Source organism: Lacerta agilis, chromosome 2, assembly GCF_009819535.1.
Source record: "Lacerta agilis isolate rLacAgi1 chromosome 2, rLacAgi1.pri, whole genome shotgun sequence".
Taxonomy (NCBI): Eukaryota; Metazoa; Chordata; class Lepidosauria; order Squamata; family Lacertidae; genus Lacerta; species Lacerta agilis.
Window position 1 is genome coordinate 31827257 of NC_046313.1, and position 19142 is coordinate 31846398.

The following is a 19142-nucleotide window of genomic DNA, read 5'->3' on the forward strand; positions in this document are numbered from 1 at the left end:
CCCTTAGGATCTTTGTATTGAATCATAGCCTCTGAAAGTCAAGGACTTTAAAGTGAACTCTGTGCTGTAAACACCTGCGACTTCTTTGGAGCAGCTGCAGCTGCAGGGCTCATCCACTTCAGGCTCTTTTCCTCGGGGAAGATGCATTTCTTATGAACTGAGCAGGTACATGGAGTACCTTAGACACACATAATTCCCCCCCCCTCACTCCTTGGAGCTTCTCATTTCCCCATCTTTCCCTTCCATCTTTTCTCTTTTCTCTCCCCCTCAGTCTTCCTGGATCCCCTGCAGCCAACCAGAAGTTGTCTTTTGTATAACCCTGCTCTGTGCTCTGCCCAAAGGAACTATGTCCCATGTTTTTCTCTGTCCTGCAGAGACAGCTGCCACCGTGGCTGGAGGCTCCTGGGCCTCTTGACTGGATACTTCCTCCCTTCCAGCATCTTGATGCCATATGCCACCAAGTATTTGCAGCAGGCCAGCTCTGACCCCAGTTCCAGCACAGGTATCATCTGCCTCCCACCCTTTGGGCCGTATGTGCTGGCTTCATTCAGCACTAAGGAAAGCATGAGGGAGAGCAAGAAGTGGCTCTTACTTCACTCCTATGGTAGTGGTCCTGGCAGTCAATGGGAGGGGTTTTGCTGACTTGAACTGAGGTCCCACCACCTGCAGGATTCCATAATTCAACAAGATTCCATACATATGGCTGTTGTCTACACAATGTCTCCTCAAGTTATGATAGCCAGGAACTCCAAACTCTGCTTCAGGGATTATAGGGATTGTAAATTGTAGCGATATGAACAAAAGAATAGTCTGTTGGATCAGGACAATGGACCATCTAGGTACTCATAGTGGCCAACCAGATGCCTGTGGAAACCAGGGAGCAGAATATGAGCACAAGAACACTCTCCCCTCCAGTGGTTTCCAGCAACTGGTATTCGGAAGCATTATTAAATCCAACTGTGGAGGCATAGCATAGCCGCCATGACTAGTAGCCACTGATAGCCCTCTCCTCCATAAATGTGTCTTTTAAAGCCATCATCCTCAGGGTACTACCGTCCCAATTGAAAACTAGGCAGGTAAGGGCTAGAGTAACAACCACAATGGACTTGGAGCCGACCATTCCCAGAGGTATGGAAAGAATCTATTGGCCTTCTTTGGTCTGTGCTAAGTTATTGAGGTTGACTGTGGAAGAAGCAACTCAAAGCTTCATTGAATTTAGCTGAGGGGTTTGGTGGGATCTTCCCAGTGCTGGGCACAGTATCACCGACTACCTCACTCCCGTGTGGTTCTTTGTGTGGGAACGTTTATATAATATAGTTGCAGAGTTAAACGTTCCTCATTTAAACCTGCACAGCGGCAAACGGCTTGCTGACTCGTTTGAGTCTTTCGTCCTTTTCTTGATTGTCAATCCCTATATCCCCCTCAAAATAAAGATACACATGAATCTGATTAATAACCAAAGTAAAATAATTTACTGACAGATTCGTTCATGTACATATTTAGGTTACAAAACAAAAGATGTAAACTATATAAACTGTATTAGCGAGTCTCTTAACACATCTTTAAGCAGCAGCAGCCTAACCAACCAACAGACCAAAGCTAACTGACACAAAGTGGCAGTTGGTCCTCCCTTAGTATGTTGGACTTGACTGACATCATCCCACACTTTGGACTTCCCTTCATTGTCACAAAGCAAGAGATATCCTGAAGGGTTGTTGGGGCTCCAGTCTTCACACCAAATCGGCGGCTAAATTCAGAATCCCAACTGAGCAGAGTTCTCTAGCTTGTAGTACTCGTAAGGCAACACCTGTAAGACTCATGAGGTGACAAGCTCAGCCCTTTGCCCTTCTCAATTGCAGAAATAGCCAGGATTTGCCAGAGCAACCTGAGGAAAATGGTTATGTATGGAGGCCGTCGACACTTGCCATTCCGTGTGGAGATTGAAGCGCTTCTGGTAACTGAGTGACATATGGTTGCAGGGGGGTGGGATATTCTCCCATTTGGGTTGCTAAGGCAAGTCCCTGAGACAGTAAATATTTGGGGCTAGGAGGTATGTGCCAGTACAGGAACTGTGGAGTGGACTTTCCTTGATGCAGGGCTGTGCCTGGACATTTTGCTGCCTGGGGCAATGGACAAAATAGTGCATACAGGCACACATTACACTTAAGAGGCAAACGGGGCTGAACAGTTGAATCTTACTGGCAATGGAACAGCATCCGCCACTACACTTGAGGGAAACAGGACAGTTTAAGGACAGGCTGTGTGGCACTTACAGCATGGTGCCCCTTGCTGTGTGAGGCAGTCGCCTCACTCTGGTTAATGGGAGGGCCGGGGCTTGCTTTATGTGCTGCATGAACTGGAACTCTGTCTGTGGATATATATGGGAAGGAGGCAATATTCAGCAAGTGAGAAGAGCAGTTGATTGTATACTGGTTGAGATTGTTCATGAGGGGTTCCTAGCGTCTGCCTGTGAGGTTGTGAGCCTACATGTTTGTTTATAAATATAATAATAATTTATTTTTTGTAACCCGCCCATCTGCCTGAGTTTCCCCAGCCACTCTGGGTGGCTCCCAATCAAGTGTTAAAAACAATACAGTATTAAATATTAAAAACTTCCCTAAACAGGGCTGCCTTCAGATGTCTTTTAAAAATAGGATAGCTGCTTACTGTATTTCCTTGACATCTGATGGAAGGGCGTTCCACAGGGCAGGCGCCACTACCGAGAAGGCCCTCTGTCTGGTTCCCTGTAACCTCACTTCTCGCATTGAGGGAACCGCCAGAAGGCCCTCGGTGCTGGATATTAAAACCCCAAAGGTCACAATCCAGTCAGGTTTTAAGCCCTATTCATTTCACTGTGAGAGTCAAGCAGATGCTGGAATCTGTAATGGAAATCAGTGGGGCTTCAAAGTGATTAAATTTGCCTGGATCCTGCTCTCTGGGAGGGGACAAAGATGTCTGTACTGGATTCTCTCAAACCCTGAGTCCTTTCCCGTTGGCAGAAGGGACGTGGCTCACGTCATATATCAGTCAACCTACCTGGAGGTATGAGATACAACACGAAAATCAAGACATTCACGGTGAGTCCCTCTTTTTCATGTTCATCAGTGTTGTGGGGTGGGGGACTTGTGAGGACAGTGCTGGCCATGTCCATTCTCGGGCGAATGAGACTGACTTTTGAAATATTTCTGTATTTTGATTTTCATCTCACCTTACTGAGATGACTCAGAGTAGGTGACCCCATTTTTTAAAAATGCTGTTTAGACACAGAGATCAAGAGAGCCAGTTCTGCACCTTCTGTCATTGAAACAGTCTCTTTCTATTGCAGGGGCCTGTGGTCAGTCTCATCACACATCTGAGCCAGGGCTGTTATGCTTGTGCTATTATTTTCTCTTATTTCCAGGGATGGGGGCAGAGTTCAGTGTTAGAGCAGCTGCTTTGCACACAGAAAGTCCCAGTCTCCAGATTCATTCCCTGTCATCTCCAGTTAAAAAAAGATTAGGTAGCTGGAAATGTGGATGACCTCTGCCTACCTGGAGAGCCACTGCCAGTCATGGGAGATACATCCTGGGCTAGTTAGAGAAGTAGTCTATCTTGGTAAAAGGCAGCTACCTGTATTCTTCGTCTCATAAACTCAATGACTTTCAAGGGAATCATAAGGGCTTGCGTCTGTACACTTGTGATTTAGCCATTTCCCTCCCCAGGGAAATGGAGTTGTGGGCTGGATGTGAGCCTCTGTGTCACGCCCCCAGGCCAACTAATCCAGGAGGTTGGGGGGCGTGACATGCTTTAGGAGTTGGTTGCAGGCGTGAGGGTATTGGCGGCAAGCCGTTTGGCTCAGGTGGCAGTTAGGCATGGAGTATTAGATTGGAGGTGAGGGGAGGTAGAGGCCATCACCTACCCCTCCTATTTCAAGGGTATTCCATTAAAGGATCCTGTCCGAAGCCCTGGCGGGGGCTAGGACTATAGCACGACCCCTATTGGTAACCCTGGGGGAGCTCAAGTTGGTTTGCATTGACGGGGCTCTGTCTACTGGTGGTCAACCCTTCTGAGACTTCCTGCAGGTGGGCAGGAGTCAGATATAGTCGGTTCGGTTCCAGTGCCTAAGGCAATACCACTCACATTCTGTAACCAATAAAGTTATGGCCTTTTTTAGCCCATTAACCTAAAATACTGGTGTCAAGTGTCTTTATTCCAACAAAGGGGAGGGTTCGGGGCCTTGCCACACAACCCTCATTCTTTCCAGCAGTTCCTCATGTCCTCCCAGAGGATGCTTGCAAAGTATCTCTGAATTTGGAAGGAGGGTGCTGCCAGAAGTGTGAGAGTATACTCTGAGAAGCCCTGCCATATGCACAGAGCTCACCATGCATCAGTTTGCCACTGGGGCCTATGATGAGCAGACTGAGCATCTCCCTCTTTTCTCCCCTCTCCCGCTGATGTGAATCCAAGAGCAGCCGTATCATCTTTCAGAAGCTGGCCTGATTTGCAGCTCGCCTGTCCCTTCCCAAACTTACTGTTTTGTTTGTGGCTGAATGCATCACAGTGGAATTAATACTACTGTAAAATCTCACTAGCCCTCCTCCCTCCCACCACTAAATGAGAGGGGCTGGAACCTATGCCAGCACACGTCTTTCCCTTGTGTTTGGAAGCCCGTCCTGTTGCGTCCAAATGACTGGGATGCTGCTTTTAGACAGCCAGTAGCAGGGGTAAGGACTAAAAGTATTCCTTTCCCATTTTGGTTGTAGGTTGCTGCAGACATCATGAAAGAAATCGCTGAGCAGATGGGGGTCACTGAGCCCGAAGAGATTCAGGAATTTGCCATCCTGGCCAACAAAGATAACGGTAAAGTGCCCCCATGGCAGTGGCGAATGGTCAGCTGCAGGATACTTTCTTACATGATGAAATGTACTAAAGATGACTGCCCAACAGTAGGAGCAGGGTATATGAGTAAATGGCAACTGAATCAAGACAAGATGGGGATATTTCTGTGGGTAGTTTGTTAACTAGCATGACCTGGGTGGATTCGCATCCCTCCGAAGACTAGCAAGTGCCCACCAGCCCAGGAATGCCAGTATGCAGAGAGGCAGTGTGAATCAGTTCTCAGACTGCATACCTGTCCCAAGGTAAGGGGTGGCCTACTGAGGCTGTATTGTCGGAGGGCTTCCAAACTCCTTCCTATGATGGCACCACTAAATGAGAGTGAATTTAGATCTTTTATTTTCATCTTAAAAACAACACCAAAACCTTCAAGGTTCTAATAGGGACAGATGGAGACATAGGTGCAGATTGTGTGAATGAGATGTAGTAGCCGTTGTTGACCAGCCCGTTTCACATGAAATCGCCTTGTGCAGGAATGTGCAACACGGTGTCGTTAGGGCTGAATCCTGGGGAATTAGGTACCTTTGATTTGATGGGGGGAGAGGATGACTTGAAGCGCCACATCCTGCTCTCTGCTTTACTTTGAAGTGAGGGTGATGTTCAGGTGAGCAGGGTTGTGTCTCTTGTTTTTGCCACGCAGGTAAGTTTGTACGCCCCTTGCGCCAGACTGAGTACATCCATGATTATTTGCTTGAGGGAAGTTCGGTAGAGCTGGAGTTCTGCAGGATCACCTGGAGGGCACCCTTGCACTTTGAGAATGACCTGTATATTAACCTTCACTTCAACCAGGTAAGCTTAAGGATAGGCTCCTTTCTTTTTCTTTTTTCCTCCCGTGTGTTTTTAATTACAGTTTTAAATCTTTTAGTGGTAATGTTATTATCTTTTTTTGTAAACTGCTTTGAGTTTTTTCTGCAATCGGTAAAATTTATGTAAAATTTTGTAAATTTTATAAATAAATATGTAGTTACAGGATTTCAATGGGAAACAAAACCGTATGTCTGCCCAATTTTTTTTGAAGGCACAAACTGCTGAATTCAGAACTGCAAATGACTGTTCCAATGAATGCACAATAAAAAGGATGTCTGGAGGAGCCCTTTGCAAAAGGCTGGGGATTCCTCTGAAGATGCCGCACACATTGCCTGTGAGCATATGGTGACATCTTGTTTCCATTAGGCTAAATTTGCTGTGACCTAGCTTGATGTTTGCGACACTTTCAGGGCATCAGCTGCCAGAATTTGCTGAATATCTAGAGTTACGTAGCCATTAATAGCACTGTGTTGTTCAACCAGCAAAATGCTTCCCTGCTGGTTCCTGCTCAAGGGATTGTAGGCAAAGAGTGAAGTATGATGCAATGCTCTCTTGTGGGTTGTTCCTAGGTGCTGCAGAATTATATGAAAGGGAAGCTGCTGCCGCCACTCACCAGGGAGCTAGAGAAGGTGGTGTGCGCCTTGGCTCTCCTCCAGCACTGGGCCAAGGGAGCTGGATCAATCCCTTCCATGTAAGTCACCTGTTCATAGCCTTGGGTGGTTTGTATAGGCCAGAACCTGATGCTTGGCAGAGACATTGCCCTACATGTGTCAAGAAGACTCATCTCTTAGGGAGGGCGAAGATGTATTCACAAAGTCCAACCATCCTTTAATATAGACAAGATGAGGTCCCTGGCCTGATTATTCGCATATCTCCCCCCTCCCCCCAAGAGTTCTTCTTGTCTTCCTCAGAGCATGTGCATACTGTCACGCTCCTAGTCCACACGCCGTTTAATCGCCTTATCGAGTGCCTACCATTGTTCCTTCCTATAAAGGGATTTCTTGAGTTTTAAGGTGTTTTTATAGTAAGAGCGCCACCTGTGGAAATTTACCATGGATGACAGAGTCCTTTCCTGTTTTACCTTGTTTTGTTGTTTCCTGAGCAGGGATCTTAGCTTCCGGCAGTCTTTGTTGAACCAAACCCCCGATTTGTTATGTTGTTTGGGAGGCCTGGTGTTTATAAGTAATGGGAAGAGAGACTCTGAGATCCGCTGATATAATGAGAAAGGATCGGAGTTAGGTAAAAGACACTGGTCTCTGAGGGCCAATAAGTCTGGAGAGTGCAGGTGTTGTTTAATTTTAAGCTCCAGCTCGCTGTTCCATTTACGCCTGCGTGGGGCCGGTGCTTGAGGAGGGACTGCACAATGGAGATGTTGTAATCCCCCCGATTAATTAAACATAAACTAGTCCTCCTTCCTCTCTTCAAACATGGAGGCCTTCCCATGCCTGCACAACAGAGAATTTATATTCTTAAGAAAATTGACTTAGTCATCAGAGGCCTTATCCCAGCAGAAAATATTACCAGCGTGAAATTTCTACCATTTGATAAGGACCAAAACAGAGTCGTGGTGACCTTTAAGGACTGGTCGGCAACTAAACAAATTTTAGACAAGAGGAACAGGCTTCAGAGGGCTGGCCTGTTGGTGACCCGCCTATTTGAAGAGTCCGGCGATCCACCATCTCTCATAGGAATACACAAGCTTACTAGACTGAGTACAGAACTGGTAAAGGCCTCTGATGCTGAAAACCTCAAACCAGTCCAAGCGGAGGCAGTCAAAATTTCCAAACAGAAGGCTAAGCTCCAAAAAAAATCTACTCCCCCCCAATGAACCCTAGTCCACACGCCCAGAATACCTCCCCTGCCATTTTGGGGGTTTAGCCAGTGTTGTTTTAGAGGCAGAGCAGGTAAAATGTTTCTCATACTTCTTTGCTAATGGTAGCTGTTCCAAGCAAAGAAAGTGGTAACAGGGCCAGCCCACCTATTAGCCTCAGTGAGGTAGTCGCCTCAGGCGGCTGGCTGGGGACACCTAGAATCCAGATGCCTGAGGAATGTGCTGTTTGCCACCTCCTGTGCTTGTAGCTCGTGGCCACTGCCTGGGAAGAGTGGATCCACTATTACCACCTGCTCCTCTCTAGCCTCCTTTCCCTCCACCCTTCCAGTTGCCTCAGGCGGCGGAGGGACACCATTCTCTGTTTTGCCTTAAGTGGCAAAATGTCTTGGGCCGGCCCTGGTGATAAGGGGACTATGTTCTGTCACTCACTATAGGTTGTGGATGATTCTGTACTCTTACCCACTTTTGCATGCTAAATTTCAGCCCCATTATGGTTTACTTCAGGGGTGGTGAACAAGTGGCATTCCAGATTTTGAAGCTCCAGATCCCATCGGTCCCAGTCAGCATGGCCAGAGCTGAGGGGCAATAGGAATTTTAGACTAGCAATATCTGGATGGCTGCAGGTTCAGCATTCTTGATTTACATGATCCATGTACCCTGGGGGTGAGAGAAATGGTACAAGAGGTCCTGCTTACTAGTTTATTTCCTCTCACATTCTCTAATTAATCTACTGAAGGTTAAATGAATCGGAGGCTGAACTAAGGACCAAACTAGAGGAGGCACCATTCACACAATCTGAGTACAGAGGTACCTTGGTTCTCAAACTTAATCCGTTCCAGTAGTTAGTTCGACTCCCGAAACAGTTTGAAAACCAAGGCACGGCTTCTGTTTGGCTGCAGGAACTTCTTGCACTCAAGTGGAAGCTGCGTTGGATGTTCAGCTTCCAGAAAAAGTTCGAAAACTGGAACACTTCTAGGTTTTCACTGTTCGGGAGCCGATTTGTTCGACAACTAAGCTGTTCGAGAACCAAGGTAAGCATATTTCTTACTTGGGCCCTGAGGCAGCAGAGTTCTTTCTACTAATCCCAGCCTGAGAGGAAGTAGTAGTATTCTTGAATTGTTCAAATATTTCTTTCCATGGAGCACAGCTATGTGTCCTAACCATACCTTTATTTTCTGATCACCTAAACAGAGAGGAACTAGTAAGTTACATCCCTGATCACGTTGCACGCCTCATCAACCCAGTCATTGTTCAAAGTTCTGTCACCAATCAGCTGAAAACCACGAACCAACTTAAGCAACAGGAGGCAAAAATCAGTTTCATTGGTAAGTTCAAGTGGGCAATACGGTTGGAGCTGATATGATCTTGTTCTGTAATCCCAAACTTTCTGCTGGTTTTCTGTTGCCACATGGTAAGGTAAAGGTAAAGGTACCCCTGACCATTAGGTCCAGTTGTGGACTCTTGGGTTGCGCCGTTCACCTCGCTTTATAGGCCGAGGGAGCCTGTGTTTGTCTGCAGACAGCTTCCGGGTCATGTGGCCAGCATGACTAAGTTGCTTCTGGCGAACAGTTTACCTTCCTGCCACCTAGGCCACCAATTAATCTACTTGCACTTTGACGTGCTTTTGAACTGCTAGGTTGGCAGGAGCATGGACTGAGCAACGGGAGCTCACCCCGCCGCGGGGATTCGAACCGCCGACCTTCTGATCGGCAAGCCCTAGGCTCAGTGGTTTAACCCACAGCGCCACCTGCATCCTGTGTTGCCACATGGTACTCGCCCCCCCCCCCCCCAACATCAAGGCATGGAATCCAGGAGCATACTGACATGTTTATTTTGCATTCTCCAAAGAACTCAAGGCAATTCACATGAGGTTACCTTATTTCATTCTTCAACCTAATTGTTATGAAGTATGTTACTGACTCCCAGGTTACCCAGTGCTTGACTTTCAGTGAGATCTTCCCTGAGTCTGGCTATTTTCTTTTATGTACATGTACACCACTTTGATTACTTGAGGGAAAATGCATACATATTGTAAAATGTGCTTTCCATTAAGGGCAAGCATCTACAAATCATAGCGGCAAAATGGTTTGAGGCATTTATTTATAGTGTTAGTGCCTGTGACTTTTGTTTTCCCTTTGGCACAGCAAGATCACCTCTAGGTTCCTAGAGGATGGCCACAGGATTTTCCTAGTTCTCCTTTATTCCTGTTCAAGTAATTCTAAGGATATTTTTGTAAATCTGTGCATTATCACTCTTCTGGTCTCATCAATAGCCTTTTTTGAAACACACAATAGCCATTCTGATCAGGATGCTGGTCTGTGGGGTAGGCAAAATGTGAGTGCAAAATGTTCACGTTTTTATGTAGTGGGACTCTTGGTGTCAGTAAACCCAACATGAGAAGCATCTCTTATCTACAAAGAATGCCCAATCCTTCAAAAACATGATCACCACCTGCAGGATCCTTCCAGCTGAATGTAGAAATGTGGTCCCCACTGTTGACACTTTGCAAACAGCCTTTTTTGCTGCATCAGCTGCACTATAGCTTCCAAATAATGAAAATAGGTGGCATCCAATGCACTTGTCCCATTAGATTTACCCTTGTGCAATGGTATTTTCGTCCCGTACCTTCCCCAGAAGAGATGGGGTGGGGTGGGAGGTAAATCCTATGCTAACAGAACAAGGGACTTGCGTTCTATATTGGATACAAGCCACTGTGTGTAGAACTGTACTGCATTATCAATAATGTGACAAATCACTGCTTCTGTAGTTTTTGGATATGCAAAATAGTTGTGCTCTGTGGCTGCGGCAGCCTTGGGAATACCAGGCATGGCACAATAGTCTTGCCTTTAAGCCATATTCTTTGTAGGAGATGGGGCAATCCCACTTCTACTGGAAATCGCCGACAGCAGCAATACAGTGGTTTGGCTTGGCCTGTGGGGTTTGACATCATAACCGCTTCCTTCTCTTGTCCCAGAGTGCGTGATCCAGCTGCCGCTTTTTGGCTACAACGTTTACACTGTGGAGAAGATCAGCACACTTGGGATCCCTACACCTTGCTTTGTAGGAGTGAATCGTGAACAGATCATTGTAGTGAATGAGAAGACCCAGGTATGGCTTTAGTAGAAATCCTGGAGTATTAGCAGCTTACTTTATTTTTACAGTAAGTAACAGGTGCAGGGTGCCTAATCCAGGTTAGGACCATGCCGGGGGCTTTAATCCTACACCCCACCCCACCCCCGTGTCTGCTCTCCTTACCTGGATCAGGGAGGCATTAATGCATTTGCATTAAGAGGAAAACTCACATTGGTGTCCACTATATATCACAAGTGTGGTGAACCAACATGGGTTGGGGCCTCAAAATAGGGAGAATAGCCCTTTGCTTCCTGGGTCTGCACAAAAAAAAAGAAAATTCATACAGTTGTATCTAGTTTAACTTTTCTGAAATGTTCACCTGTTTCATAAACTTAACAGTAAGAACCCTTTATGTATCTCATAACGTGGGCTCTGGTCCATGAAAGCTTCTTTAACTTCAGCTTTCAAGAACAAATCAGTGAGTTTCCATGTGATTGGGCTGAATATAGTCATCAGCATGTAAATGTCATAGCTACCCACAGTGAGTGTTACCCAAGTGTGCTTTGGCGGGCTTCGTACAGAATCTGAATTAACCTTATTATTTTAATAGCACTTAAAATAATTTTAATAAAGAATAATTGTGGAGAATGATGGAACAGAGTAATTTCCACAAAATGTTAAAGTTCTTGTTTTTTATTACTATTCCTGCAGCTGCATTATGGAGTATCATGAAATGGGTGTATAGAGTGATTTACGTTTTGAGAAAAGAATGTCCCTGAAAAGGCAGTTTCAGGGGGAGGGAGACACCGCTATGAATATTTGCTCAGTTCAGAGGACTGCTGTCAAATTAGAACTCCTCAAAGGCAATTTGAAACATGCATTAAATACTGTGAAAGCGCATGTGGACAAAATCACAGGAATTAACTTCTCATATGACTGGCTACTTTTGAGAACAGGATGCTGCAAAAGATGAGCCACTGACCTGATCCAGAAGGTGTTCTTAATAGTTATGTGGTGCTTTTGATCCTCCACTGCAATATACCTGTCCTAATGGCAGTTTCCCTCCCTACACCCAGAACCTTCATGGCCTCATTCCACTGGCGACGATACAAAGGATGCGGACATTGCGCCCCCTGAATGAATCTGGGCTTCCTGGCCTGGAAATTAACTACGGCTCAGCAGCAGATCCTGAAACGATTTGGTTTGAATTGAAGCAGGTAATATCCGTGGTCATCGCCTCTTAGGTTAAAAGATCCAAATGTAATTTTAGCTTTGTACATTTTGGACCGTAACCAACCAAGTTTACAAAAACAGACACAGCACAGTTGGGAGATCCGAATCTTACTAGGGTGTAGCAGTATTTTACGGCCTTAAATTAGTCTTATTTCTGGTGGGGTTTGTGGCATTCCGCTACTGCAATACACCATAATAGAAGCCTGCTCTTTCTACAACCAGTCGTTCAGGGCTCTTGGCAGAACTTATTTCTAGAGGTTAAAATCAAGTGAATTTCTAGCTACCCCAAGGCATTGACTGGTATGCTACAAAGAGGTATGTTCTGCTGCTAGAAGGTAGCAACTCGTGGGATTCAAGGCAGGAAGCCTGTTCTGCAGCATCCCGTATGCTTGGGGATATGGTACAGCTCTGGCCTGCAGGAAAAGAGTATAAAGGAGCATAGTGAGGAGTTCTTTATCTGGAACTAGACCCCCTGTTCCTTCATGTGGTTCCCTGGAGGTGCTACTGCCAACCTGCCTCAGAAACCTGTGCAGCTGAACCACATCTGGCCATAGGACCAGGAAGTTTGATTTGGGTTCTAAAGCACATTATAGTGTTGCTTTTGAAGCAGGAGAAAGACCGCCGTAAGGAAAAACAAGTTAACTACAAGGCTTTTGACTACTGGATTTTTTTTGTTTAAAAAAATTACTGGCACAAGGAACACCAAGCTCTAGTAAACGAAGGGTCCATCTGGATCTCACTTAAAATTATTTTTTTAGTTGCTGTGGGCTTCCTTTTGGACTGTAGAGGTGCAAGCACAAAATGAAACAATTTCTCAAAATGAGGGGGAAGGAAGTAGAGATGGCAGGTGAGGGACTTTGTTTCATTGAAGTTTCTATCTTGACAGGCTAAAGCATTGTACCACACGATTGCCATCATCCTAGAAGAAACCGAATCTGAGGCTTAGTGGCAGAAGTGCCTTTTTTGAACTCTGAAATCATAAAGCTTTGTGCAAATTCTGTTCATCGCAAGCATCTGAAGTAAGCACTGTTACCTTGGTTCTTGCTCTGCCTCCTTTAGCCAACCTCACTGCAGATTTCCCCTCTAATCTTTATTCAGATGCTTTTTTAAAAAACACACACGTTAAACCTTTCAGTTACTAGAGATCAAAACTGGCTTAACAGATCTAGACATGCTTATTACATGTAATGAAGTTCAAGGAAGGACACAGGTATTTATAGTTTGTTTTGCTAAAAGCAGATCCAGGTTTACCAAAGCATTGCTGACTTTCACTGTCGCTGACAAACTTACACTATCTAGATGTTCAGGTATTATTAAAGCACTGGCATTCTGCCTTTACTGTCCTCAATGGCTGTCGTGACTCTCCTTGATGCTTGTTTAATTGTGGTTCATATATGTGCTCTGGGTAGCATCAATACAAATATTCCTTTGCTATTAAGCCTGCATCCCTGCCCCAATACAGAGCACTAAAAAATGCCGACAAAGGGGCAGTTATTGTAGATATCATTCATGTGTGGGTTTGAATAGCAGAAAAACTGGAATATGTCCCTCCCTACAGACAGGTGCAGAATGCCCTACCAAGAGATGCTTGCTTGGCACCATCCCATTTACTCTTCATTGTTGGGTAATAATGTAGCCCTTTTGAGTCGTCCTTGAGTGGTGGCAAACTGTTGATTGTTGCTTATGGTGTAATGGTTTTGAGATTTGTTTCAGGTTTTGACAGCTAGAGCTGGGCTCTACCACGATTCATTGTCTGAAAGCGGTATGGCGTTCACATCGTGACTCCTGGGCCGCCTTCAGATGGTAAAGGCAGACAGATGCCCAGAGCCTGAGAACATGCTTCTCTGGCTGCTGCCTGCCTTTGCCCAAGCAGACAGAGGGGGAGGGGCTTGATCAGCTGTGGGAGGGGAGCAGGAAGCTCGCTTCTCAGCTGATCATCCCCCCTACCACTCTTTCTTGTGAGAACCAGAGCAGTACGGGGTTGGGTGATGTATCTCGGCTGCTTCTTCCTCTCGCAAGGTGGCTAGGAAGATCCTTCCTTTGTATATGAGCTACTTGTCCTGGCCCATGTGTGATTTCCAGTGGTAAAAATAATGAGATTAAGCAGTATAAGCTCTTTAACATCCATTTTATTAGCAGCTCACCATGAACCTTTTAAAGTAACAAACCCCTCGCTCCCAAGTGCAAGCTATTAAGAAAGGGGTCCCTCTGCCAGGTCCACCTTTGTCTAGGAGTTCCCACTAAAGGAAAAGGTTAATGCTTCTCTAAGGCACAGATGAACAAAATACAATTGTAAAAAACCATAATCCCAGCAGGGAATCTACAGTCTATGCCTAACTTGAACTATACATAAATAAAGCAGCATCTTCCTGCTAAAACCCCTGGGCAATTTTGTCACAGTAGTCTGATAAGATGACATTAGAGGCACAATGCAGCAATATGGCTTTAAGTGAATACTTGCACAGCCCTCATACCAAGGACTCTGCACAGCAGACTCACCTCTGCCCAGTCAACTGTCATATTTGGAAAGCTGGTTCTTTTAACATCCTGATGGACAATACGAAGTGGCTAATACAAATGGCTACATCTCATATTATACCTGTAAAGTATTTTGCATATACACCTGAAAAACATAGTTCTGCACATGCAACACACTCATGTTTTCTGCAGGTGCAAATGTCCAGGGCTCCTTACCATGCATCAAACGCACCTGTCATCACAGAACTTGTGAAGCAGCCCTAACGTGAACCTACCTGGAATCACATGTCAGTAACAACCTATTTGCAAAGGTCTCTGATTTCTTTAGACTTATTCCATACGCACAAAGAAAAATGCAATCATACATTGCAATGGCAACAACTTTCCTGAAATGCGTATTAGGCCTTTCCATCAGAAGGAGGTGCTCTTGGATACAACTGTTTATATTCTGTTTTTTTGATTGCAGTAAACACTGGTAGCCACCAAATAGAATTTGGCGGGAAGGGAAGGGTTCCCCACTTTATTCCTGAGGTTTCACAAAATATAAAACTCTTCCTCCTAGCTGGAAAGCTGTACACATTTACAAATTAGAGAAACTGGACATTTTAACTTAAGTAAGGACATGCCCTCAACCTTGAAGAAGACTGTTCTCTCCTGAAAAATAAAATTGTATTAGTGTCTGACTACATGTTACATGCATTTGTATGTAACACAACTCTGATGGCCATGGGGAGCATAGAAGTTGGCAAACGTATTTTGCAACCTCATGCGAGAGTGGAGTCATTTGGGCTAACACAGCTGGCAGGAACTGGCACTAATAACCTTTCCTGCCCTGCTGGCGTCACAAAATCACCCGCTTCCCATAGCAGCTTCTCTCTGTTTAAAGAGGTAGCTTTCTGGATTTTATTATACTGTACATTGATTTCATGCAACCTTTAGTTAGGCCCTAAATTTACTTTACTCAAGTTACACTGAAGAGTCTGCCAGAGAGCATTGTCCCTGGCAGCACTTCATTCTTATTGCAATATGCACAGTTTAAAAAATAATGACTCTAGTGCAAGGAGACAGTTTTCAGCACAAACAACACAAATCAAAAGGGACCTGGGCAAAGCAGCTCTGCCAGACTCCCTTCCACTGTATCAAAACAAGACAGCCTTCTTCAAAGCAAATGTGTTCCATGACAACTCTGACATCTCAAAGGCCTTTCCCCCCAGGGCGGTGCTTAACTGGGTCCACCACCACCCAACTCCCATAGCTACGATGATTACTTTAAGTGCCTGGGGTCCAGCAGCCACAGGAAGCAGACAAAACCAGTGCCTTTCAGGTGTCATGTTTCCAAGCTGGTTAGCTCCTGCCAGTCTGTCTCATTTTCACACTTGTCACGGGTTTTGAAAAATTCCTTGATCAGTCTCTGTGCTTCTTCTTTCACTACAAACAGAAAGTAACATAAAATACACTTGTTCACCACTGTTAACTATAAGTATCATTTAACTTAGTCTCCAAGCCATCAACACGTCTACGAAGAAAAGAATCTGCATAAACCCCCCTTCCCAATACACACAAGCAAAATTAGATTAGTTTGATGCTACACCTCTCTCATGCACATTTGCACAAATGCTCTGAACCATGAAAATATTCCAGTGGCAAATGTTGTTTAAAGAGTAGGGGACTTGGGGAGAAGGAAATGCCAGCAGTATGGATCTACCACTGAAACACCAAGGAGATACCATGCTAAAGAATGAAAACTATATGCTGACAACACCGGTCTCATAACATTCCACATACACCTTCCAATTCCTATACCTTAGATACACCACTTGCATATTTCAAATATTTTCTTCAATTACACATATTAGATTATTTTACCCTACCCTACCCCCCACCCACCCACGTTACACAGCTGGCTGGCTGATCATTTTGTACTGGTGTTAGATGGATCCAGTATCTACTGGTACAAGGCACTAGACATTCCTCCCCAGCCATCACCTGATAACTCACCTGTCTTACGGAGAGGACTCTTGTCTGCCGCCAGTAAGTGAGAGAGGTGCCGGGCAAACCCTTTGAACAAATCCTGCCAATTAGGGATGAAGAAACAGAATGAGCATAACAGAGTTCTCACCCTTAATGACATGATTGCTTTTGTGTACTCTTTGGGACATCTTGGTACTCCCATGTTTCCCATATTATAATGACTAGGTGCTGAGACCAACATGGTAAGACCTAGCATCTTCCAGTTGTGCAGTACCCAGGACATGTATCTGACCTAATGAACTAATCACTTAGAAAAAAATGTCTTGTAGGAGTCAAACTTGTTGATCTGCAAGATGTTCCTAAGGAACAAAGTAAGTATTAAGCTCTCATTGCCACCACACAAGATTTTAAAAAACTTTTGAAGGAAAATGAACACAGTATAAGTGTGCTGTTCTCCCACCAGTATTTTATTCTGATATTGTCCATCTAGCTCACTGAACATTGGCTATGGGAAAGGGATACCCTGCTCTTTCCAGCCATGGCTTACCCTCACCCTACAAGGGACCCAAGACACTGGCCAATACAGTGGAAATGGTCTCTCCATGCTGCCAGTTAGTCAGGACAGACAATAATACTTCTAGTCACCCCTTCAAGAGGAGGAAAAAACAACATGGCTCATAACCAACCTTGGAAGCAAATTTGCCACCTTTATAGAACGGGGTCAAGTATTTTACAACAATGTCTGCCGTTTCCTTAAGTGACAGTGCCTTTGTAATTGGCTGGATGATTCTGGTAGTTCCTTCTTTATCAACTTGTGACAAATTGGGATCAAACGTGACTTTCTTTTTCATCAGCCCATCAGCTTTCCCCTCTGATTGCAATATGATGGAAGACTTGGTCATCATCCGTAGCCTCTTTCCAGAAGGGCATCCCAGATCCTTGAGAGAGAGCAAGAGAGGAACAAATGCTCAGGAAAGGAATGTCGTGAGAAACGGGGAACACATAGCCTCTGCCAGCAATCTACCAGAGTTTCCTGACTTCTATTTCTTTGTGCCTTCCTAATGTCAAGGGATGGGGTAAAGATCCTTTCCAAACATTTTAAACCTTCAAGGGAAAGGCACCCAAGGCAGCAAACTAGATGGTTGTCTCACTGACCCCAAGAAACAACTGCCTATTACTCAACACAAATAGCTTGTATGTGTGCACATCTGAAACAACAGCTATGTAGTACTAATCAAAAGGGGGAAATAGGGTGGAATATCTCAGCTGACAAAAAATGGGGCTATAATGTGTCAGTGCAGAACACTCACACCCTTAGTAAGGCCTGCCTTCCTGGAATAATCGCAGTTCATATAGTCATCTGCATACCCAACGTTTTCATTTTATTGTAAGAAAAGATTCCTGTGACATTTACTGGGAATGTCCCCATGACATCAAAATAATAGCTTAAGAATTTCCACAAAAACTGTGATTAATTTCTCTTATATGTACCTTTCTGGTGACAGGAAATATTACAGACCCTTGGGACACAGCTTTGTAACTAATAAAAGGAGAGAGTGTGGCACAAATCACTGCAATGCTCAAGGGGTTCCTCCACCACCTGGTGGCTTTGCATCCAAACTACATGGGAAAGGACACTAAAAAGGTCTCACAGGTAAACTTGCAGTGTCTGCTCTCTAGATATTTAGTTACTCCCCTTGACCTGAGATACACCATTGACCTCTTTGTCAGCTGGACCAGACTTGTCCAACCTGGTGCCCTCCAGATGTTTTTAACTACAATTCCTATAATCCCTGACCATTAGCCAGGCTAACGGGGGCTGATGGGAGTTTTAGTTCAAAACAGCTGTAGGGCACCAGGTTTGGGGAAGGCTGATCTTGACAATGCAAATGAGAAATACCTCCAGAACTTAAATGATGATTAGCATCTCACTGACTACTATACTATTGACCTACCATTCTAAGCACACCGCAAGATCCACGGCCTTATAACCAAGCCTTATCATAGATAAAGTCCTTTCAACAGCCAATTACAACAATTACTTACATCAGGCACTCTCAAAATTACACTTGCCTACCATAAGGCAAGTCCAGCAGAGACAGTAACAGAATGCCATCTGTCACTTATACTTCTCAAGTATTAGCATCAAGAATCACATGCTGGGAAATGGTCTTTTCTTCACAAACAATACGTGAAAGCTTACAGTCGGGCCTTTCCCCCAAACTGAAGCACGCAACAATGGTTTGCCAAAGATATACAAAATCAGGAATTGGCCACTACAAGAAACTCTGGTGCCAACTCTGTCCCCAAACCTCAATCAACCATATAATCCAGGGTTGGAACATCTTCTAATGTGTCATCTGCCATCAATGTCCTCCTGCTATTTATATATGTCAGATAAGTCCATTGCTATGCAAGAGAATGAATGGAAGCAAATAATAAAATAGTAATATTCAAGGCAGAGAGGATTTTCATTCCCCAAAACTAAAAAAGAGTGTGAAGCTGCCAAGCTGGAATTTATCAGCAAAAACAACATTGCAGAACTCAAGACTTAGAAACAGAGTGTGGCTAGCTCACTTAAGAAAGTAAATGTCCCTCTTTGAGTATTTGTGCATAATTGATCTTGCTATGCCTATTCATTACCAGTGGTCCACATAGCTGGGAGCAGGCACACCCATGCTGATTGAATCTTTTTTCCCTTTGTGCTCTGTGTATAAATAGGCTTCTGCATAGTCCTTTCATCTCATTAAAAAAACAAAAACCTTTCATCTCTTAATACTTGGAATGTAGGTGACCACTTCATTCACCTAATGCCTCCAGCTCACAAAATCTGATGCCACAATATATTTGTTGGTCTTTTAAGTTGACACAACAT

At 44.7% G+C, this 19142-nt stretch overlaps 2 protein-coding genes across 6 annotated transcripts in view; one reads left to right on the forward strand and one right to left on the reverse strand.

Moving 5' to 3' along the window:
- MYO15B (myosin XVB) overlaps positions 1-13161 on the forward strand; it is a 65540-nt gene extending 52379 nt beyond the window's left edge. The window contains exons 41-50 of the mRNA XM_033136200.1: positions 375-502; positions 1854-1954; positions 3000-3077; positions 4743-4839; positions 5516-5664; positions 6252-6373; positions 8705-8838; positions 10488-10621; positions 11662-11802; positions 12705-13161. Of these exons, the coding sequence (XP_032992091.1) occupies positions 375-502; positions 1854-1954; positions 3000-3077; positions 4743-4839; positions 5516-5664; positions 6252-6373; positions 8705-8838; positions 10488-10621; positions 11662-11802; positions 12705-12764 (1144 nt within the window). The 3' untranslated portion in view covers positions 12765-13161. The remainder of the gene's footprint in view (positions 1-374; positions 503-1853; positions 1955-2999; positions 3078-4742; positions 4840-5515; positions 5665-6251; positions 6374-8704; positions 8839-10487; positions 10622-11661; positions 11803-12704) is intronic.
- A 766-nt stretch (positions 13162-13927) lies between these two features.
- RECQL5 (RecQ like helicase 5) overlaps positions 13928-19142 on the reverse strand; it is a 54758-nt gene continuing 49543 nt past the window's right edge. For all 5 annotated transcript variants that reach the window (XM_033139321.1, XM_033139319.1, XM_033139318.1 and 2 more), the window contains 3 exons: positions 16954-17205; positions 16295-16367; positions 13928-15724 (listed from right to left, as the gene is read on the reverse strand). In XM_033139321.1, coding sequence (XP_032995212.1) covers positions 15624-15724; positions 16295-16367; positions 16954-17205 — 426 coding nt within the window. In that variant the 3' untranslated portion in view covers positions 13928-15623. The remainder of the gene's footprint in view (positions 15725-16294; positions 16368-16953; positions 17206-19142) is intronic.